General features: G+C 42.3%; 1 protein-coding gene across 3 annotated transcripts in view; it reads left to right on the forward strand.

Moving 5' to 3' along the window:
- The window catches only part of STK32A (serine/threonine kinase 32A), a 111,570-nt gene that overhangs the window by 42,608 nt on the left and 45,354 nt on the right, over positions 1-23,608 (forward strand). For all 3 annotated transcript variants that reach the window (XM_089531467.1, XM_089531474.1, XM_089531482.1), the window contains exons 3-5: positions 1,138-1,193; positions 3,483-3,634; positions 20,013-20,186. In XM_089531467.1, the coding sequence (XP_089387593.1) occupies positions 1,138-1,193; positions 3,483-3,634; positions 20,013-20,186 (382 nt within the window). The remainder of the gene's footprint in view (positions 1-1,137; positions 1,194-3,482; positions 3,635-20,012; positions 20,187-23,608) is intronic.

Raw genomic sequence — 23,608 nt, forward strand, 5'->3', positions numbered from 1 at the left:
CCCCTCCTTTTGTTGGGTTGATATTGTAATCTGGTTTAAACAAATATTCTAGTTGAAAGGCTCTGTCCAACATATGAGAGCAGAGGTGGAATCTCTTTTCCTGTACCTTGCATCCATTGTTCTGGGTTCTAGTCTCTGGAGCAGCAGAAAACAAGCTTGCTTGCTCCTCAATATGACATCCCTTCAAATATTTAAACAGGGCTATCATATCACCTTTTAGCCTTTTCTTCTCCAGGCTAAACATCCCCAGCTCCCTGAGTCGTTCCTCATAGGACATGGCTTCCAGACCCTTCACCATTTTAGTTGCTCTCCTTTGGATATGCTCCAGTTTCTCATTGTCCTTTTTGAATTGTGGTGCCCAGAGCTGGACACAGTATTCCAGGTGGGGCCTGACCAGAGCAGAATACAGTGGCACTATTACTTCCCTTGATCTAGACACTATACTTTTATTGATGCAGCCTAAAATTGCATTGGCCTTTTTAGCTGCTGTGTTGCACTGTTGACTCATGTTCAATAGCTATGTTGGCCAATCAAATCTTTCAAGGTTTCAGGTCAGAAAGTTCTGCTCTGAATATTTATTGGAAATATTTATGTCCCACAATCAGTCAAATCTACTTGTTTTTCATTCTTGCAATTTATATTGAGACAAATATTTGCTCTTTTGTTTTACCTGAAGAAGAGTTGACAGTAATTTGAAAGCTTACATAATCCTAACATGACAAAACTGAATGTGATTCAGAACTTAGTTAAGAAAAAGAATAATTATATTGTTATCATTTTGTTATAATTATTATAAGGAAGAAAAGCTAAATATTTGAAAAGTCAACTCTTTACATTCAATATTGCCAACCATTCAATACTAATAAGGTTGGATTCCATTTTAAGAAGTGAATACACATTCCATAATGAAAGTCCTATTTATGTGAAACAACGTGGAAAAGGAATATTAACAAAAAACAGGGTAATTTGTTGAGCAACATTAGCTCTTTTTGGAGTAAACAGCCAATATTTTGTAGTGACAACTAAGGAACAAAATGGTCTTTCTTACTGTGTAACAATTTTGGAAGTTAGTTATATTAATATTGATGGCTGAGGCTTTTCTTTTTTAAAAGAAAAAAACTTTGTTCTTCTTTACAGTTACCTTTGACCACTTTGAAATTTTGAGAGCCATTGGGAAAGGCAGTTTTGGAAAGGTATGTTTTTGTTTTTTGCAAATAATGTGCCGGGTCCAAAAAATAAGTCTTTAGAAAATATTGCAATGTCTTATCTCCCAAGGTACTAGGAAGAACCAGAAGTTTGTTCCTTGTATGTCCAGAATCTTGAAAATATATTACAGGATATTAAACGATTCTTATTAATAAACCAGAGCTGCTGAATTTATGTGCAAACATCCAGTGAAGGAAGATGTTGCTCTGGAGTGAATGAGTATGTGCTGGCATTTTGCCTTTTTTCTCTCCCTCCCCCTGCCCCCTTCTGCTGTTTGGATGGAGTGTGTAAGAGGAAATTATTTGCTGTTTGGGAAGGAATGGTGTACTATACACTACAGCCTCTGCAACAGAGGCAGACAACCTGTTGCCTGGTTATGGGGACATATGTGGTTCTTGTTCAGAAGCCCTTTGCAGCCTCTTCCAAGAGCAAGCTGGCAGTTTGCTGGGTGAGGAGGGAGTGGGAATGTGTGTGTACATGTGTGTGTGAGAGAGAGAGAAAGGAGGAGTGACAGGGAAGAAGAAAAAATTCTTGCCCCATCTACTTCTGGCTATGCTGCTGACTGTCACTTGCGTGAGACCTTGTACAGATTTAATCCCAAGGGAATGCAAATTTGGGGGGGGGGGGGGGTAGAATCCTTCTACCCTGCATTATTGTAGCAGAGCAGAACAGGATGCTCTGTAAGATGCCACTTTCTGTGATTGTAACTTGATTGTAGATTCTCTTGTAGCTTGATTCTCTCCTAGAAAATAGCAAGAAAGCCCACAATGTTGTTTTAAGGAAAAAGTGGCTAATGTACGTAGTGAGGGTTATGGAAAACGGATAAACTGGATTAGATCTTTGTACATGTGTAAGATAAATCAGTTTGCAATCAAACAGGTAATCAGGTAGACAGAATAAAATGGGTTGAAAAACTGATTTTTTTTCACATTCTTCTCTCTCATACAAGAGCAGCAAGCAAAGTAACAATCTGCTTTATAATTCTTCCCAGCAGCAGTGCTATCACTAGAGTTGGTGTCGCCTGTTGCAGCAACTCATGGTGTCACCCTCCCCCCCATTGACCCCCTCCCATTTCACACCATACAGAATCCTTAATAATGCTTTTTTGCACTAATGGTACTTATAAATTGTAATTCCAATATACCACTGAATGTAATGCCAATAGTTGTGATATAAACAACTAGCAGAATTAAAATTATACTTTCAAATTACAATATCATATGCACAACCTAAATGTATTTACATATACATGGAAGATCTGGTTAAAATGTGATGTTTTAAAGAAAATTTAAAAATAATAAAAATGTTTTTAAAATGTTTAACAATTTTTTTAAATTTAAAAATCTGAAACTAGCATTTTAATTTTTAAAATATTCTGGGGCCTCCCATTTCTCCATCAACTGAACATAACCCCACTGGCACCATCTCTTAAAGCATTTTAAAGGGAAGCAGATGAATGCCACAGCCTGTTTTTGCCAAAAGGTAGGTGTTTGAGGAGAACTAGTGTCACCCTCCGTTAGGTGTCACTTGCTGTGGTCCGTACCCCCCTAGCGAGGCTAGAAGTGTACCTATACTTCAGAGTTAAGGCAGTTTGATGCCACTTTAATTGCCTGAATCCTGGGATTTGTTGTTTGGTGAGGCACAGACCAGGCTGACAAAGGTCCAAAACAAACAGCCTATCAAAGCCTGCTTGTAGGCATCTTGGGAGTGTGGCATTTGCATGCTACATGCTCTAAAGCTGCTCAGAAGCCAGTCAGCTGTCCAGGCATGGGTGGCTTTAAGATGCTCCAGCAGTGCAGTGTTTACATGCTGCACGCTGCCAGAGCATCTTGAAGCCGCCCTGGGTTGTGGCAGGGGCTTTTCCCAGCCCAAATCGGAGTGGATCTTTTCAGCTCCTATTCAGGGCTGATTCAGAGTGGTTTGGGGCCACAGCATGTGTTTACTGTGGCCGCAATGCATTTTCAATGGAGGCGGCTTCAAGCCACCCCTTCCTGGCTGTATGTTCCAGCCCAAACTCACCAAACTACAAATCCCAGGATTCTGTAGGATAGAGTCTTTGCAGTTAAAGTGGTGTCAACGTGCTTTAATTTTGCAGTATGGATGCACATTAGCTTGGACCAGATAAGAATGGGGTTTAATAAATAAGGCAACAATCAAAAATTGTTCTTTTATTCCCCCCTATAAGTAGAAAATGCATGGATGTCACATATCTGTACTGCAGATTTATTCTACAACTTCCACTTTATAAAATCTGTTGCCTTGATTTGTTCCTGTAGGTATGCATTGTCCAGAAGAATGACACCAAGAAAATGTATGCCATGAAATATATGAACAAGCAGAAATGCGTAGAACGGAATGAAGTAAGAAATGTCTTCAAAGAGCTACAGATCATGCAGGGGCTGGAACATCCTTTCCTTGTGAATTTGTGGTAAGAAACATGGGGCTGGTGTGGAACATATTTTCCCATGATTTCCCTGAGATGATGTGACCTTAGCTTCTCTGGAAGCCTGATTCTGCTTGCTTTATTTCATTTTAACTGTGTCACAATGATTGGTTTACCCGTACAGTATTTGTTGGCTTACTTTTGCAACTGGGATGACCCAGTTTTCTTTGAGTGGCCTTTCAGAGAAGCAGCAGGGTTTGGGACATCCTGCAGTTTAGATGCATTTCTTAGGCAAGGCACTTGCCTTGGTAATTGAGCCCCCTGTTCAGTTCCCACTATAACTGACTAGGTCCTTCCAAGCTCCAAGTGCCATGATATTTTGACTTTTATTTCTTTCACAGTCGAAGTTGTAATATTTTGGCCAAATGACAGATGTGCTAGATCTAGTGATGAGATTGTCTTGTGTGGAAAATAAACTTTGGTAGCAAAAGGCCTTGGTTAAATAAAGGAATGATTCACTGTGCAAAGCCTCTCCCAGGATGTAGAACACTAGCATTCTTGGACATAAGAGTTGGTTAGAGCCCTCTGTTTAACCATAGTTTCTCATGATGATATAGTGTGCGTGTGTGTGTGTGTGTGTGTGTGTGTGTGTGTGTGTGTGTAAGAATGGATATTCAAGTCCTCTGTCTGCAGTTTGAAATGCAGGCCCAGCCTAAGACATTTTTCTGCCTGAAGCAAAGGACAAAACAGTAATCTATCTCTGAAACTGACCGAGCTGGCTGACTCCTTTTTTTTCCACTGGTGACTCTTATGCTTAGAGGCCTGGGATAGGTTTTGTGGTAGGGCTGGCCCTGCTAAAATGTTACAGTTACAGCATATTCCACATTATTCTATATCACTGTTTTGATTGTGATTGATAGGATGTTTGATTAAATTTCTCACCTGCCCAGCTATTTAGTCACTTAAAGATATTAACTACCTTTTCTATTTCCATGTGATAGATGACCTTAAAGAATGTGTTTATTATCCACAGATTTTTGGTATCCTAGATGGGTCCTTGAGCTAAACCCCAGTGGATACCAGGGGTCTGATGTTCTGCTTTAGAACAGACTCTTAAAATATTAATATTAAACAGAGAAAAACAACATCCACACTATTGAATGCCCTAGGAAACCAGACATCTTAGTCTGTTTTCCTAGGGTGTTCAATAGTGTGAATGTTGTTTTTTTCTTCTTAATTACTCTTGCTCTCCTTCAGTATTCTGTAAACTAAGCACTATCCCAACCCTTGCTCTGGCTGCAATCCACTGTCCCTTTGACTAAGCGCTGTCTAGTTACCCTAGTTCATCCTGCTTGAATTGATTTGATGATGCCTTCCTGCAGGTGTCAATCACATATCCATCCATTTCTGGAGGCCAAAGCAGCTCCAATATTTATGGAGCAGAAAGCCAGGAAAAAGAAAGGGATGCAAGCATTTAGGCGCTCAGTCGTATAATCTCTACAGTTCTTCTGCTTATTGCTTGAGGCCTATAAGTATAGACGTGGCTCACAGAACTGTTCACAGTGGAACATGTTTTGGGGGATCCCATAAGAAGACAAGCAAAGGGAAAGCACCCTACCTAAAGTAGTGTCATAAGAACGTAGGAGTCTACTCCATGCCAAGTCATTTGATGATCTAGCCCAGTAGTGTTTACTGTTAGGGGCAGTTGCTCCCCAGGGTTTCAGACAGGATTTCCACTCCCCCTAGCATTATGTGAAGACAGCAGAGTTCTGAACCCAGAGTCCTCTGCCTGACATGCCATGGCCCTTGCAGGCTAAACAAACAGCTGTTCTTCCAAGCTGGTTCAATATGCCTCTGTGTGTGAGTTTCCCTGGCTGCAGTGGCAAAGTGCGCCGCCCATTGCTTCTTCTCCTATTTCCTCCCCATCAGTTCTTCTTTAGTGTACCCTTTTCCATAGTTGCTCTGAATCCCAAGATCAACCATAGCAGAGGAAACTATTTAGGATTTCGCAGATGAATGTTAAAACAACCAACAGCTTCTTGTAGGAATGAACCCACACTGCAGAAATAAAGCAGTTTGACACCACTTTAATTGCCATGACTCAATGCTATGGAATGTTGGTATTTGTAGTTTTGTGAGATAGTTAGCCTTCCCTGTGAGAGAGCTCTCTTGCCACAACAAACTACAAATTCTAGCATTTCTATAGCATTGAGTCATGGTGTCAAACTGCTTTATTTCTGCAGTGTGGGTTCACTCCTACAAGAGCCATGGCGGTTAAAGTGGCTGTTTTATTTCTGCAGTTTGGCAGCAGCCTTGTTTCCCTGACAGCCCACAATTATTGAGAGTTAGCCTAGCTGGCAAAGAGAGGTTTGTTTGGTGATTTAAATTTGTAGGATTGAACTTCTTATCAAGAAACATAAAGATTTCCAACTAAGCATTTATATAGCATATCTACAGTACACTCCTGCGCCTGTTTACTCAGCAGAACATCCTAGCAAATGTAAAGCTTTGGAATCTTTAAAGTGGTCCATGTATATATTGCATTGCTGTCATCCTTAGAACAACCTTGTAAGATAAGCAAACCTTGCCTCACTAAATCTGCTGCACTTTGACCCTGGAGTGTCTGATTAGTAGCTCATTCTTCCAGCATTATACTACTATTTAGATGGAGGAACAATATATATATTGCTGAAAACCAGACAGTGTTGGCTCAAGGCATGTTGTTGCTTTCACCAAGGCCCAGCTTCATCCTGGCTGAGACCAACATTAAAAAACAACAATCTTGGTGTACCTTTCATGATACAGCCAGATGGAGAAATGGTTTGAGTGTTGGATTAGAACTTTGGGAAATCAGGGATCAGATCCCCAGTCAATCATGGAAACCCACTGGGTGACCTTTGACATGTTGCATTCCCTCAGCCACCTAAGAGGAAGGCAATGGAAATCTTCTTTGAATAAATATTGTCAGAAAAATCCTATAATTGGGTTGCCGTAAGGCAAAGTCTAAAACAACAACCTTTTAGGTACCAATTTATGCACTTTTGTGTCTTCTTACTCCACCACCTCACCATGATGCCACCTCGAGTAGATTTCTCCACTGTGACAGAGCAAGCCTCAGATCGAGATAGAAACTTTTAATATATGTCTGTCTGAAATAGTCTTCTCTCTTTAAGAGTGTTTGAAGGTAACTGCCTTCCATACTGTTTAATTTCAGGTGCATTCTAGCCATCATTCATAGCATCGATCAGCACACAGATAAGGCACCTTAATCTACCCATTTTTCTTTGATTTAGTGTGCGTTTTCCCCCCTCTGGTGGCCCTGAAATAGGCAAGATGAAATAAAGTTTCAAGCAAAGTTTCAAGTAACAGAGATTCAGATTATTATATGGTATTATTTATGTTTTGCTTTTAGGTGGATTTACTGGCAAGGCAGTGATAAATAGTCTGTAGCCAAAAAACAAAAGCAAAACTTCTCCATTAAAAGATTGCAGTAAAGAAACGTTTTGTCTGCTTTGGTCCTCACTTGCCACAGGAGATGCACTATTGAAAGCAAAATGAGAAATTGAACTATATGGGGCTCCAAATACTTGCACCAGTGACCAGACAATGAATTAATTGGTTTCTACCAAATCCCTATAAAGTGGAAATGGTGATAATTTAAAGCCTTCCCCTGCCTGTGTTTCCTTCACCTTCCTTCACCCAAAATCTGCTGCTCTCCAACCACTTTTCTTAAATCAGATAAGCACGGGTGGGACAACACTTCTTGTCCCTGCTCTACTTAAAGTGTTGCATGCAGGGCTCCCACTTCGTTCTGTCATTGCTTTAAAGGGGTTTGGCACAGATTCGATCATGTTGCCATTATGTTGCCTTTGGGTTGTGTTGAAGTTTTGTTCTCTAATGCTTCTGTTTCTAAATGGTTTTCTGCCCATGCAAATGGTTCTCCCTATTTGTTTTCTCATTTTCATAGATCTTTTTATTTAAAAAAAACACACACCAGTATAGCTCATGAATACAAGAAGAAACAGAAAACCTATCACAAGCGAGTACTGTCTACAAGTGTTTGTTGGGCATTCAGTGAAAGATGCTTGGGGAACAGACTGCATGATAAATGAAGGCATCTTATACTACTTCTTAAACTGGTGAAATAAATACCATCTGCAATTTCTGCCTCTCTGAGCTGTTGGGTCTAGACTATTAATCATATGCTTTTGGCAGCCAACACTAAAAGAGTGAATTAATTTTCCCTGAGTAAATAGTCTAAAATACAAGAAGGTTAATTGTAATTTCGAGGGCATCTGTACATATCACCTTAAATTTTTAATTCTTCCTCAAACACAATAACTCTTATGTGTGTGAGTGCCAGATTGTTTTAGATTTGCATATGGATTTGCAGTAATGTAGGGCCAGAAGCAAAGTCAGACCAAACACTGTTAAGCTTTTATTCAAAGTGTTATTTCTCTTCTAGCTATAGAAGTACTCTAACTGTGTATTTGCCAACTGGGTTGATGTTACAGTTCTCTGGTGAGAATTAATTCATGGTAGATACTCCAAATATAGATGCCCTGAAGGCAACTGATCCTGCCTGATCTTGGAAGTTAAGCATGGTCAGCCCTGATTAATACTCGGATAGGAGACTGCCAAGAAATACCAGGTACTGTAGGCTATATTTCAAAGGAAGGCAATGGCAAACTACCACTGAATATTCCTTGTCTAAGAAAACCTGATGAAACTCATGGGATTGTCATAAATCCACAGGTGATATGAAAGCACATACAAATGCATGCACACATGCACACACACAATATTAATTGGAAGATGGTGCTAGAAGGTTGTTGTTGTTGTTGTCATATTTATTTGTATCCTGCTCTTTTCCCAGAACTGGGACTCAGAGCGGCTTCACAATATTAAAAAAAACCCAAAACAATTATAAACATAGCAAAGAGGGGCATTGAAAAGGAATTAAGTTATTACAATGTTAAAATAGATAGCTATTAAGAGAATAAAATACATTTTTAAAAGATAAAACTGTATAAAACACTTTAAAACAGTGGTTCCCAACCTGTGGGTTGGGACCCCTTTGGGGGTCATGGGGGTCGCCTAAGGCCATTGGAAAACACCTATTTAATTAAAGTTATGAAGTAGCAATGAAAATAATTTCATGGGTTTGGGTCACCACAACATGAGGAACTGTATTAAAGGGTCGCAGCATTAAGAAGGTTGGGAACCACTGCTTTAAAACAACATCCCAAGCCAGTCCTTTACAACCAAGCCTGTCTATACAGGTAGGTCTTAGCCTGCCAGGGAAAGGCCAACAAGGAGGGAGGGAGCCATTCTGGCCTCTCAGGGGAGCTCCAGAGTCTAGGGGCAGCCACCGAGAAGGCCCTTTTTCACATCCCCACCAACCATGCTTGTGATAAGTGGTGGGACAGAGAGAAGGGCCTTAGGGCCCGGGTTGGTTCATACAAGGAGATACAGTCTGCCAAATAGTGTGGACCTGAACCATATATTTGAATTGTGCTGGTTCTGTTTTGGATGGCATATGATTGCAAAAATTGATCATGCCACTTTATAATAATATACTATGGGTCCGGCAAGATAAGCCCAAAGGGCTACCATGTCTGTGTTTTTGTTCACTCATTTAGCCCACTAAATGCCTCTGGGAAGCCCATAAGCTCAGCATCCTCCTATTCCCATTCATATTCTCCAGTACTTGGTATTCAGCTATACTTCCCCTGATACTGGAGGTAATATACAGTCATCATGAGTAGTAGCTGTTGAGAGATTTATGCACCATGAAGTAAACAAAATGTAATATCTTCAGGAAGTGGAGTCAGAGAAGCCTAAATTATTCCAGAATGGATCTTCTTGCAGATTTCTTATCTGATGTGTAAATTTTTCCCACTGAGGCTTGTTTTGATGTGTGGAGGAAGGCTAGATACCTCCTATCAGGATACCACATGTAGTTTGGGAAAACATGTTCCAATCAGGTTTCAGTGCCCCCTTTTATTTATTAAACGGAGAAATTTTTCTTAGCATCCAGCGGTGGCTCAAGACATCTTATCAGAAACCCAAATTGACCCTCTTCCCATGGTGTCAGTAGAAGGTTGTTGAATGATCAGAAAATTTAGATTTTGGTGTTCAACCTGAATTATATTTGCAGATCCATGGGCATGCACTGTATAGCTTCTTTGGGATGATAATTATTTCTTCTGAATAATTTTTAGGTTTTGCATCCCTTAACTACTTCACCACAGTCTACGTTTGATTATCAACATCATTTTGGGCCAGTGTCCATATTAGAAATTGATAATCATACCCCTACCTGGCTGACTGAGCTCTTTAAATTAAGAATAGGCCCAAATGACAACTTCTTGCTGTCTCAGTTTGGCATTGTGTCATTGTTACTCCACCTTTTGTCTTGTATAATGCTGGAAAGCACCCAGATGAGATGACCTCATTTTTCCAAGATGGTGGAAAAAGCAGGCCAGAACCAGGTCACACACTTTGTGTGTCAGTAGAAGCATGGTCCAGGCAGTCCAAGGTCTAAATGTGGAAAGTATAGAATCATAGATCATAGAATCATAGAGTTGGAAGAAACCGCAAGGGCCATCCAGTCCAACCCCCTGCCATGCAGGAAATCCAAATCAAAGCATCCCCAACAGATGGCCATCCAGCCTCTGCTTAAAGACCTCCAAGGAAGGAGACTCCACTACACTCCGAGGGAGTGTGTTCCACTGTCGAACAGCCCTTACTGTCAGGAAGTTCTTCCTAATGTTGAGATGGAATCTCTTTTCCTGTAGCTTGCATCCATTGTTCCGGGTCCTGTTCTCTGGAGCAGCAGAAAACAAGCTTGCTCCCTCCTCAATATGACATCCTTTCAAATATTTAAACAGGGCTATCATATCACCTCTTAACCTTCTTCTTCGTGGTCTCTGCGAATCATACAAATGGGTTTTTTCCGCCGCGCTAGCTGCTTCTAGGAACTTTCGCTCGCTCTTGCTTGTTACGGAATCACTTTCACTAGACCTCGGACTGTTTTTGACCATTCTCTCTCTCCCGCCCTGGTAACTTCGGACCTCTTCGGCTTGTTTTTTTACCTCGCTTTTGACTCTCCTTCGGATTTGACGACTTGGAAGGATGCCTGCGCCCTTCAAGAAATGTGACACCTGCGGGGGCAAGGTGCCCGTCCAGGACCCTCACTCCTCCTGCCTGTTTTGTCTGGGAAAGGACCATGATGCCAGAGCCTGTCACCTCTGTAAGTCTCTGTCCTCCCAAGCCAGGAAGAACCGGGAGTCCCGGCTGACTTCGGCTATTGCCCTGGGAAAGGTCTGGGAGGGACGTCCCCGCTCATCTTCGCTCCCTCCGGCTGCCCCGGCTGCCCTGCCTGCGTCCTCTTCACGGGCCAGCGTTTCTAGTGTGGTCTCTGTCCCGGCCGGGACACGATCTCCGACCGCCTCTGATGTGGCCCGTGGTCCCCCGAGACCCAGTGCCACCGACGAACCCTCCAAGCGCCCCCAGAAAACCTCGGGGACTGAGGGTTTCGAGCCCAGGGAGAGTTCCGGGAGGAAGCCGTCCCCGGAGGGCTCACGCTCGAGAGAGCGTCAGGAGTCGGGAGTCCGGACCGTCTCGCTACCATCCTCCAAGGCGTCATCAAAGACATCTCAGCACGCCTCCAAGTTGCCCGAGACGGGGGCATCTTCCTCTGGAAAGGGGGTACCATCGGAGAGGGCTAAGCCACCCAAGCCCCACTCCAAGGGAGCCACTGTCCTGCATGACTTGCCGGACAATCCCTTCTTTCCGCCTGAAGACTTGGCGGTGACTCCGACGTCTTCCAAAAAGAGGCGTCACGCGGAGGGCACCGAGGCAGCTCCACCCAAGAAGTCCAAGCCCAAGGACCACTCTGGGTCGGGGTGTCCGGCCGAGTCAAAGGAGCGTGCTCCACACAAGCGACGCTCCCCCTCCAAGGAGATCTCGGAGGAGACCCCCTCCAAGAAGACCTCGGGGAAGACCCCCTCACGCCCAAAGAAGACGGTCTCAGCGCAGGAAAAAACCCATTTGTATGTATTTGCAGATGACCACTCGAAGAAATACTGTTACAGGTAAGCAACCTGTCCTTCTCCAGGCTAAACATCCCCAGCTCCCTGAGTCGTTCCTCATAGGGCAAGGTTTCCAGACCTTTCACCATTTTAGTCGCCCTCCTCTGGACACACTCCAGTTTCTCAATGTCCTTTTTGAATTGTGGTGCCCAGAACTGGACACAATATTCCAGGTGGGGCCTGACCAGAGCAGAATCTCTTGATCTAGACACTATACTTTTATTGATGCAGCCTAAAATTGCATTGGCCTTTTTAGCTGCCGCATCACACTGTTGACTCATGTTCAACTTATCGTCTGCTTGGACTCCTAGATCCCTTTCACATGTACTTTCATTCAGCCATATGTCTCCCATCCTATATCTGTGCATTTCATTTTTCTGCCCTAAGTGCAGTACCTTACATTTCTCTGTGTTGAATTTCATTTTGTTAGCTTTGGCCCAGCTTTCTAGTCTATTCAGATCATTTTGAATGTTGATCCTGAACCTGGTCCAGATCTGATAAAGCAGTTGGCAGAAAGAAAAATCCAAGGCACACACTGATGTTCAGAAGCCCACAAAGCTGGAGACATCAGACAAGTTCACAGTAGGAATGTTGGAGCTGATTGTTTGCAGCAACAGAATGGCCTTGGCTGAGCAAATTTACAGTCAGCTGTAGATCAGCCCAGCTGGCCTTATTAGCTCAATGTTTATCTTTTAAAGCAGACCAGGAAATTTCTTGTCCCTTTGCAACTGGTATTTTAATGTACAGTGGCCCATGGAATGACTTGCCTCTCTATCTTCCTCATGATCTCCAGAAACTGCATAGGATGGTCTGGACTCTGCTTCTGCCAGTGACATGACAGGACTGCCAGCCTCCTCTGGCTGTGGCTGGAGCCTCTTATTTGGGCTCTCCTCTTCCTCTTCTTGTTCACATAATGGTACCAAGAAAGGCAGCCATTTCCCCCCTCCTAGGATACTATTAGACTGACTATGGAAAGTCAGCCACACATGAATTGTGGTACATGGCCCTGTCAGACATGCGGATATGGATGATCCCAAAATAGATTGAAAGAGCCTGTCTAATCTGGTTTCTGATCACAGGAAGGGCCAGAGTGGTCCATGCAGTCTTCACAATTAAAGCCTTATAAATATATCCTAAGGCTTTCAAAGAGAAATTCTAAAATCTGTCTCTATGTGTGATATTGATGAAGGCAAAGAGAACCCTGGGGAGAAACCGCTATAGAATCATCTACTGTGATTACACCCTGGTGAATTATCTGATTTTCTGACCTTAGAATGCTGATCCCCAACAGTCTACAAGTCCTGCATGTAAAAAAAAAGTTTTAGGACTGAAAGGCTACACTTTGAGGAACTGTTTGCTGTTTCTTTTTTAAAACACAGACCACCTACTCCTCTAAGATGATGGAGAACCCTGTAGAGAACATTAAATCCAAGGAACAGCTCAATTGATCACTGTATTGATTTTTTTTGCATCTTTCTCTGTTGAGCAGTTTTAAAAAAATCTTTCAGCAAATCTAATTTGATCCAGACTCCAAGGACTGTATTAATGTTATATTCCTTGCACACAAATAGAGAGATCTCCGGCCCTGTGCAGACCGGCAGTTTGGACCAGCCTGGGGACAGAGTCAGGATGTAGCATCTACATCACATAAGCCCTGGCTCCTCCTCAGGGTGCTGTGATGCCGCACGCCACACCGCATGGTGCTCGTCTGGTGCTGTATCCACATAACACAGTGCCAAAGGAGCACTTTCAAGCTGTGGCGACGTGGCTATTGCACCCTTTCCAGGGCGCAAAAAGGAGGTACTTTTTGAGGCTCCTTTTTGTGCCCTGGAATGGCCTGAGTGAGGCTGTGGCATGTGGTTGCCACAGCCCTGATCCAGCGCACCTGAAGGCAGCTGCAGGCTGCCCCTTAGGGGTGGTGTGCACAGCCCCTTTGTATTGACAGTCAAGTAGTTAACACATACTGTATTTTAATTGGAGTGCAAATATTCTGCAATATTTGCGTACCTCTTTTCTTGAGGTAATTCTTCTTAAAAGCTTAAAGGGAATGCTGTATTGTCCTGTCCTGAAGTCAGTCACCCCATCCTTTGTTGAGCTTTTCTATCTGGCATTTTTGTGCACAAATCTTAGGTATGTACAAAAGAAGTACAACTATATGTCATTTAACAAAGCTTCTGACAAAGAAGTATCTTCCTACAAAGTCTGTTTAAGTCCACCACCATCCCTTTCCTCCTCATCATGTGGATAACTGGAAGTTTTGTTTTAGCAGCATTGGCACAGGGGAAATGGTGAAACGTGAAGAAACAGAGATGTTTCACTATTGAGGTTGGGGCAGGGTGTCTTGCAGCAAACACTACAATAAAACATAAGCTGGAGGGAAAATCATTCTCCTCTAGCTAGTCCTGAGTGTGCTTGTCTACAACAGGCAAGGTAAATAGAATATGTTAATAGAAAAACAGAGAGAAATGGGGAAAGCAGAAAAGCCTGCCTCACCAGCTCTTCCCAACATGTTAAAAAACATGGATGTATAAGTTTGGGCACCAAAATGGAAATTTTAAGAAAAGTGGAAGGCATTGAAAAAAGAAAAAAGAATAATCCCTGAATCCATTTTGAAAGACACTTTCAAGTGGTCTCTGTTAGGTTCAAAATGTTTATTTATGCAAAGTTTACTTAACCTGGTTGTTCCATTTGACATGTGCAGCCCAGGTATTGTGTGATGGGGTTAGCTCCCATCACTAGTCCCAGCTTCTGCCAGCCTCGCAGTTAAAAGCATGCAAATGCAAATAGATAAATAAATACCACTTTGGTGGGAAGGTAAACAGTGTTCTGTGTGATCATGCTGGCCACATGATCACAGAGTAGTCTCTGACAATGCTGGCTCTTCGGCTTAGTAATGGAGATGAGCACCACCCACTATGGTCAGACATGACTTGACAAACTTGTCAACAGGGAATACCTTTACCTTTATATTCCTAGTTTTGAATAAAAGGTTTGCTGAAACATGTTAAGTGCTCTTCTTTTTTATAGTGTAGGTAGGGTTGCCATAAGTCAGGACCTCCAAACCGGGACAAATGTAGGACAACATTTTCAAGTGTAGGACACATTTTTTAAAATGGAGAACATGCGAAAAAACCTTTAAAAATGGGCACCCACTTCCTTCTCTTCTTCCTCCTCCTCCTGTTTCCCCTTCTTCCTCCTCCCCCTCTCCATGCGCCAAGAAAATGCGCTTTCCCCTCACCCTGGCTGGCCCAGTGTCTCACTCTTCCTCCTCCTTCTTCTTGTCTGAGGCTCCACCTCCTCCTTGAGGCTGGCCAATGGGAGACTGGGGCTGGAATCAGCTCCGCCCCCGCTGCTCTGCCACTGGCCAGCTTCCAGGGGACGATGGCGCTCCGTTTAGGCGTGTGCGTGCGCATGTCAGAGGGAGCTGCTGCTGGCCCCCGGCCTGGGGCGGACGAGGAGGAGGTGGGTGGCGTGGCCGTGTGGGAAGGCGGAGGAGGGCGGTGCGGCTGGCCGCACGCATTAGCGGCTGGGCCCCAACCCATGATTTGGCAGCACCCGGGACGGGACGGGCCCGGTAACGCCAAAACCGGTACAGTCCCGGGTGCCGCTGGGATATGGCATCCCTAAGTGTAGGGATCTACCGTTATTCTTCCCATGCTAGTTCTGCCTATGGTATCAAATTTTCTGTTAGAGAGGTAACACCAGGAACACATCTACTTAATTAATTGAGATATACCTGTACTTAAAAAAAATACTTTTTATATATTGGAATTTACTACCCCATAACAGGCCTGTTCAGGCAGTGTAGGAGATCTCCAAATGTTCACTTTCTCCAAAAAGGGCTGGTACTTAACTGAAACTTTCTGTATTTCTTAGCCCTGGCTACTCCTCTCAAGAAATTTTAAAGCTGGGGTGGGCATCTATTGGTGGCAAGGGGGCTGCATTGGCCCCTCAGGAGGCCTTGGAGGTCTGTACCCCCTTCTGCTTCCTTGGAAATAAAATAAAATAAAATAAAATAAAATTGTGACTTTCAGTGTCTGTTGTTTAAAAAAAGGCATTTCCTAGGCCCAAAGCAAACCACAAAAGCCCAGAAATGTGACAAATGGCATTTGAGGGAATGCTGAGGGCAACAAAATGGCCTTAAAGGGCTACATGTGGTCTATAGGCAACTCTTCTTCCACCCACGCCAGAAAGGAATAGACCTCTGGCGTTCTCCAGGAGCTCATGTTTGATCCTCTGCACCAGCTCCAGGGACCACAGAGCTCTTGGAGGAGAGTGTGTCAACCCCGTACTACAGCTGCCTTCAGAGATTGACTGGTCCTCACCTAGGCTCATGAGTTTCATGCATGTCAGGTTCAAGGGTCTCACGTTCTCCAGTGTTGCTTAGTCCTGGTGCCAGTGATGAAGACAGGCTTTGAGTCCCTGTCCATACGCTACTGGGCTACTGGGTCATGGCACCTTTCCACTGTGATGTGTAGGAACCAAACCATTCAAATTTTGAAAACTGTAGGAATGCAAAACAAAATAATGACCATGGAAGAGCTACAAGAATTCATCCTAGACAATGAAAAAAATCCAAATAGTCAAAAAGTTCCCGTTGTTGTTGTTGTTGTTGTTGTTGTTTTGTGCCTTCAAGTCATTTCCGACTTATGGTGACTTTAAGATGAACCTATCATGGGGTTTTCTTGATAAGTTTCTTCAGAGCAAGTTTGCCATTGCTATCTTCTGAGGCTCCAAGTTGCCATATCTTGGATCAAATATAGATCAGTTTGGAGATTGCAGGTCCAAAATACATTCCAGAAGTAATTTAGTTTGAGACCACTTTAACTGCTCTGGCTCAGTGCTAGGGTATCCTTGGAATTGTAGTTTATTGTGGCCCCAGAGCCCTCTGGCAGAGAAGGTCTCACAAAACTACCCATTTCCCAGAATTCCCTACACTGAGCCAGGGTAGATAAAGTGATGGAGAGATGATGTGATTTGGGTTATTTCTGCAGTGTGTTTTGGGCTTGTAGTGGAGAAATCAGAAGGCGACTAAGGGCTGAAATAGATGGCCATAAGGGGTGCGCCTTCTGAAGGCAACTTGGGGCCATGCCAACCACATGCTATGACCCCAATTTGCCTTGAAGCCAACTAAAAAAGTAGCAGCACAGAGCCTCTCCTTTTTCAGGTGGCTAAACGCTGCACTGCTGGAATGTAATGAAGCTGCCCCCGTGTAAATGGCTGTGTGGCTTCAGGGCAACTTCAGGACATGTGCCATATAAAAAGCATGCTCTGAAGCCACCCAGACAGCGCCACAAAAGGGCTGTCTGTTTCGGCCCTAAGAATGGGAAGGGCAGCTATGAAAAAACTATACAAGATCCTAAAGTGCAAGTATATAACTCTGAACACTAAAGTCAGGATAGTCCAATCTGTTGTGTTCCCTATTACAATGTACAGATGCAAGAGATGGCCAGTGAAGAAAGTTGATAAAAGGAAAAATTAACTCATTTGAGAGTGGTGCTGGAGAAAAGTGCTGAAAATACCATGGATGGCCAAGAAGACAAACACATGGATCCTAAAACAGATCAAGCCAGAATTCTCGTTGAAAGCCAGGATGACTAAATTGAAACTGTTGTACTTTGGCCACATCCTGAGAAAGTATGGCGGGATACAAACCGCCATATAGTACGTATTGTATACGTACTAGGGTTAGGAAGGGGCGGTGCTTCCGCACCCCCCTAACCCTAGTACGTATACAATACGTACAAGATGGTGGCGCCCCTTCCACATGGGCGCCGCCATCTTTATGTACTGGACACATAGCGTCCAGACGTGTCGCGGCGCCTATGACGTCTTGAATGCGCCAGCGGCGCCTCGCGACGTCATAGAGGCGCCGCAAGAAGAAGCTCCAAAATGGAGCTTATTTTTTGCTCCGCGCGGGAGCCACGCGGTTTGGCTGCTACGGCTCCCTCGCGGAGCAAATGGCGCCGGCGGGGGAACACCGCAAAGCGGCGGTTTGTATCCTGCCTAAGAATCATTAGAAAAGGCAATGATGCTGGGGAAAGAAGAGGGCTGTAGGAAGAGAGGAAGGCCACATGTCAGATAGTTAGACTTGACCAGGGAGGCCACAGGCCTGAGCCTGCAGGACATGAGAAGAGAAATGGAGGATAGTGGGACTTGGAGATGTCTCATTGAAATTGACTCAAGGGCAGCTAACAACAAGAGGGATGCAATATCCTAGGATTCCAAAACATATTGCTCTCCTGTCTGTAATACTGGAATGTATTTTGAAAATCGCTTTATAATGAATCAGATCACATGTCCATCTAGCTGAGTATTCTCCACACTGACTGGTAGCAGCTCTCCTGGTTTTAATTGTTTTGAGCCCTATGGCATGGATTGAATCTGGGGCCTTTACTATACAAAATGCTCTAAGCTTCTGTACCGTTTCCCAGGGGAACTAATAAGAGAGCAACATATTGGATAATGTGGTACTTTCTTGCTTTTCATAAAGAGGTGGCTTCAGTGCCCTTGTACCTTCTAGAGTGAGAAAGGCCTGTGTGATTGTGCCTGCCATGTTGGTAACTTACATCCATGCATCCTGCTTTGTCCATTGACGGAGAGATGATGTGATTCTACCTTGTATTTAATTATGCTGGCTCCTCAGGGAATCTCTTGGCAGAAAAGCAGCTAATTTTCCTTTCTGCATTCAGGAGCATTGACTGCTCCGAGTCTAAAATGTATTGATTTCTTGTGCCATGTTTATCTTGCTTTTAATTAAAAGAAATGTGGCAAAAAGATCCTGTGCGGGAAATTTTGAAGGCAATAAATAAATAAATAAATAAATAAATAAATAAATAAATAAATAAAAAAGGGAGTGTGAGATTATTTAGTTCTACCTGGTTTCAGACTTGTTCCTTTTTCTTTTTCAGTGCATAGGCTTCACCTTGGAATATATAAAATAATACATTATGAAAATAGTCTTGATGTACAGAATAGTGATATGGGTTTTCTGGAGGGTAGGGGAAGAAATGGAACATTTTCAGGAAAACTTTCTGACCCTCTAAATATTGTTATTTTTTTTAAGGTCACATATGTGTAGGGACCTGTACCAGATATAGTGACAGTTTAACTTTCTTTTTCTGTAGTACAGCTGGTCATCTGTATCCAGGGATTCTTTGTCTACGGACTGAAGCGTGAAAATATTTTTTAAAATTCAACAGAAAAATATATGGTACAGAATATATTTCCTTTATTATCAAGTAAATCCACAGTCCAGGGACTGGGAAAAGAACACAGTGTGATGTTTCTAGAAGCATTGAGCCCCTTCATCTCTTCTTCCTGCCCACCCTCCTAGGAATTACAGAAAAGGCACTTTGTAATAGAGGGCTTCTGTAATCTGTTTTTAAATATTCTCACAGTGTGTCATCAGTTGTCTGTCTCTGCTATTTCCTTTGTTCTCACTTTTTTGTCCAATTGCTGTTTAAATTTTAATCTTATGTGACACATAATGTTGCAAGTGTCCTTCATTGACACTTTATTTTTGTGCAAGAAAAAATGAACATATATTTCTCAAATTTTCAGAATGGAGTGGTAACCCACAAAACAATGAGAGGTGGAGCTCTATTTAGGATATACAGTTGCCCCTCCTTTCTTGCGGACTTGAGATCTGCGTTCTTGTTTATACACAGAGGGGCGGCCTCTGTTATCCTCAGTGGGGCACGTCCCATTCAAGCCTATGGGCCTTGAATAAACGAGAGTCTCTGTTTTCGCAGGTGTGTGTGTGTGTCCGGAACAGACCCCCCCCCCCCCCCCCCCCGTGAAAACGGAAGGTCGACTGTATATGGGAAGACCAGCATGGTGTAGTGATTTGAGCATTCAACTAGGACTCTGGAGATCAGGGTTCAAATCCCAGCTCAGCCATGGAACAGAACTGGGAAGCCTTGGACAAGTCATGCTCTCTCAGCCTCAAGAGGGATGCAAAGGCAAACACCCTTTGAATAAATATTGCCAAGATAACCCTGTGATATGGTTGCCACAAGTCAGAAATGACTTGAAGGCACACAACATACACATTCTGCTCTGACCACATGTCCATAGTAGTAGCCCAGTTTAATCAGGACAAGTCATTTTTCAGTTAATTTGCTGTTTGCTATGCACACATGGCCTAAATCCATAACTGTAGGGTTACTCTAACATTGATGCCACCAGCAGTCCATGCACATAGCTCACTGTGCTGTGCAACTTAGGCTTTGCACTGGCATAGGAGGAGCAATTTCATAGCTCTTGTCACTCTGACCATACACAAATCAAGATGTGCTCTTTCTGTGCTGTGTATCCCATTTTAGGTACTCATTCCAGGATGAGGAAGACATGTTCATGGTGGTGGACCTGCTTCTTGGAGGGGATCTGCGTTACCACCTACAGCAAAATGTCCGTTTCCAAGAGGGTACTGTGAAATTGTTCATCTGTGAGCTAGCATTGGCACTGGACTATCTCCAGAGCATGAACATTATCCACAGGTAAGCCATGGGCTTTTAGAATACACTGTTTTGGTTCTCAAATATCAATCTTACAACAGTTAGCCTTTATGAATTCTTTTGGGTATGCATGGTGCCAAAGCATAATAACACTTTCTGACTCACTAACCTTGGTGGATGAATATTCAGCCTGAATGTGGCCAACCGGAATGAAAGCATGTGAGTAGATATTTCAGTTACTATCTGATAGATAAACTGTGAAAGGAAAACACAGTTTATTCTTCCCTACAATTATCTATCTATCTATCTATCTATCTATCTATCTATCTATCTATCTATCTATCATCTATCTATCTATCATCTCAAAAATTGTGTGGTAGTGGGGCTTTAAAAATATTTTCAAAGCTGTCTTTATTGCCTATGGCTTTGCCACCTGTGGTCCACATTGATAAATGCAAAAAGGCAATATAAATTACCATTCCTACAGCTGGGATGTATACTGGGAGAAAGAGACATTACACCTTTGCAAAGTATTGCCATTACTGTAGCTGTAAGGTACATTTGTCTATCATTCTGAATACTTTGTTCAATATTTAGATGATGCTAATAATAATAAACCCAGCATGGTGTAGTGGTCTGAGCATTGGACTATGACTCAGGAAATCAGGGTTCAATTCCCTGCTTGAGCATAAAACCATTGGCAAGTCACATGCTCTTGGTCTTAGAAGATGGCAATGGGAAACCCCTCTGTAAAAAATGACATAATGGCACATAACAGCAGCAGCAACAGCAACATTACATATACTTAGGCCAGATTTCATGTTATATGTGCATGAAACATTTGGGGCATGTTTGTGGAATAAATATGAATTAGGGACAACACTAGTGGATGGGTTGTATGTGTGTGAGAGAAGACTGGAAGACAATCTGCCAATGACCCCTTCCTTCGTCAAAGCTATCTGGGTCTGACGGTACTTTGCTGGGATGACCCTGTTGGTCTTGTCTCTGGGAGTGAGTACCATTAATGTATGCATGTAAAAAAGCCACTGCAGTGTAGTGGTTTGAGTGCTGGGCTAGAACTCCTGGAGACCAGGGTTTGAATCCTCCACTCAGGGCAGGAAACGCACTGGGTAAACTTGGATGAGTCACACTTTTCTCACTCTCAGAGGAAGACAAAGACAAACCCTCTCTCAATAAATTTTGTTAAGAAAATCCAGTGATTGTTTCGCCATATATCAGAAATGATTTGAAGGCATACAACAACTACAAGCAGATATAGATGAGTCATTAGAACATCTTTCTCATAGAACATTTGATAACTTTAGAACCTTGGCCAAAGATGTCTTCTATCCACAGATTATTATTGCAGAAGACAAATTCTGATAACAGAGTTCATTTGAATACTTTTATTTTTAATTGACAATTGGTCATCATCTGATAATATCATCTGATAATATCATCTGATAATAGGGTCTTTGTCTTTGTTATCTCTGTCTTGGAAACATAATATCTCCAACTTTTAGCTATGACTTTCAGCTGTGTAGTTAATGGGAGAGTGGGAGTACAGTTTCTCAAGAATCAGTGGGCTTGGTTGCATGGTTATCTGGTTTATCACCAGAATTGATGGTCTGTTTCTCTAAGAGTCATATATATGGATGTGACGTGTTATTCCAAGGACAACCACAATAGAAACACTTCAGAGTTTGAAGTTCAATAAAAATGCATTTAATAGAATTCTGGCTTGAATAAATACTGTATGATTCAGCTGTAAGTGCATAATTGCATCCCATCAGAACCTTGTTACTTTCCACTTCATATGTTTTTATGCAGTGTGAGTGTAATAATAATCTAGTGTCCAGGGGATTAAAAATATCATTGCATGAGAAATGCAAATTAGAATGTTATAAAAGTGATGAAGTTCAAAGAATACAAATATTGGTATACTTAGCCTATTTAACATTAATTGTATCTATAAAATTATTCCAGTAAAGTGTTCTGAATAAATGTAACACATGGGGTAGTCACATGGTGTGATTAAAGTAGCTTGCGACCAGTAACCTCATGAAGCAGGATGGATAATAAGTGAGGTTTTATTTTACTTTGTTTTATTTGATTTTAAAGCAGATTTTAAAAATATAAATTGTTTTGCATTTTTTTTAAAAATTCTGTTACACTTGATTCCTCTCTATAGAAATGAAACCTATATTTATTATAGAATAATACATATATGGTAAAATGTTACCATAAGGTTGCGAGTTCAATACCAGCGAAAGGGCTCAAGCTTGACTCAGGCTTGTATCCTTCAGAGGTCACTAAAATGAGTATCCAGATTGTTGGGGGCAATTAGCTTACAGTTGTAAACCGCTTAGACACTGCTAGTTCAGTATGAATGTTTGTATATAAATGAAGCTTTTTGTTTGTTTGTTTGTTTCATGAAGTATGTTAATTTTAGCATGAAAATCTTAAGTTAAATTTAATTAATTCAATCTGTAAAAATATTTATACATTTTTAAAACCAACAAGGATCAATCTGGTATTATAACTTTTGCCACTATGTTATACTGGCCAAAAATATCCTTTGTGTGTAGCTTCTAGAGTAGCCTTCTCCAACCCATACACCTCCAGTATAGTTGCAGTACAGTTCCAGTAATACCTCACTGTAGCCTGTGACTGACTTGAGTTATAGTCCAAAGCATTTAGGCGGAGGGCCAAAAGTTACCGACTTTTGCCCTCTATTAACAGAATACTACTGAGTTCTGTCATGACATTGAGCCGGCATGAAAAGCTTCATAGAGTACAGTCGGCCCTTCTTATACACGGATTTTTTATACACGGATTCAAGCATACACGGTTTGAAAATGTCCCAAAAAATTATAAATTTACCTTGATTTTTCATTTTTTATAAGGGACACCATTTTGCTATGTCATTATATTTAATAGGACTTGAGCATACACGGATTTTGTTATACATGGAGGATCTTGGAACCAAACCCCAGAGTATAACAAGGGTCCACTGTAGTAAACGTGAAAACATTTAATTCTTAGTTCAGGGGTGGTAATCTTGTCACCCTCTAGATCTTGTTGAATTGCAGTTCCTATCATCCCTCACCACTAGCCATGTTAACAGATGCATCTGAGAGTTGCAGTCTGAAAACGTTTGGAGGGCTTTATGATGCTCATCTCTGTCTTAGTAAATGATTTTATGAGCTGATCTTATTTTCCCGAATGCCTCATTTAGATGACATATGCTCATCCTGTATAAGGAGGTTTCCATTTTTCTTTCGAACTCTCCTGTCATAGTGAAACATTGCAGTGGATGTTGTTACCATTTCTTCACTCCTAATGTACCATGGACACTGAAGTTTATAGGATCACTGTGGAGCTCTCAGCTTTCAGAATAATGATGGTTTAATCTGAAATTTCCAAATATAATATACACAGCACTTAGCTTGGAATACCAGCAT

The sequence above is a fragment of the Sceloporus occidentalis genome, unplaced genomic scaffold, assembly GCF_023333645.1.
Source record: "Sceloporus occidentalis isolate IW3139 unplaced genomic scaffold, rSceOcc1.0.p SCAF_1, whole genome shotgun sequence".
NCBI lineage: Eukaryota > Metazoa > Chordata > Lepidosauria > Squamata > Phrynosomatidae > Sceloporus > Sceloporus occidentalis.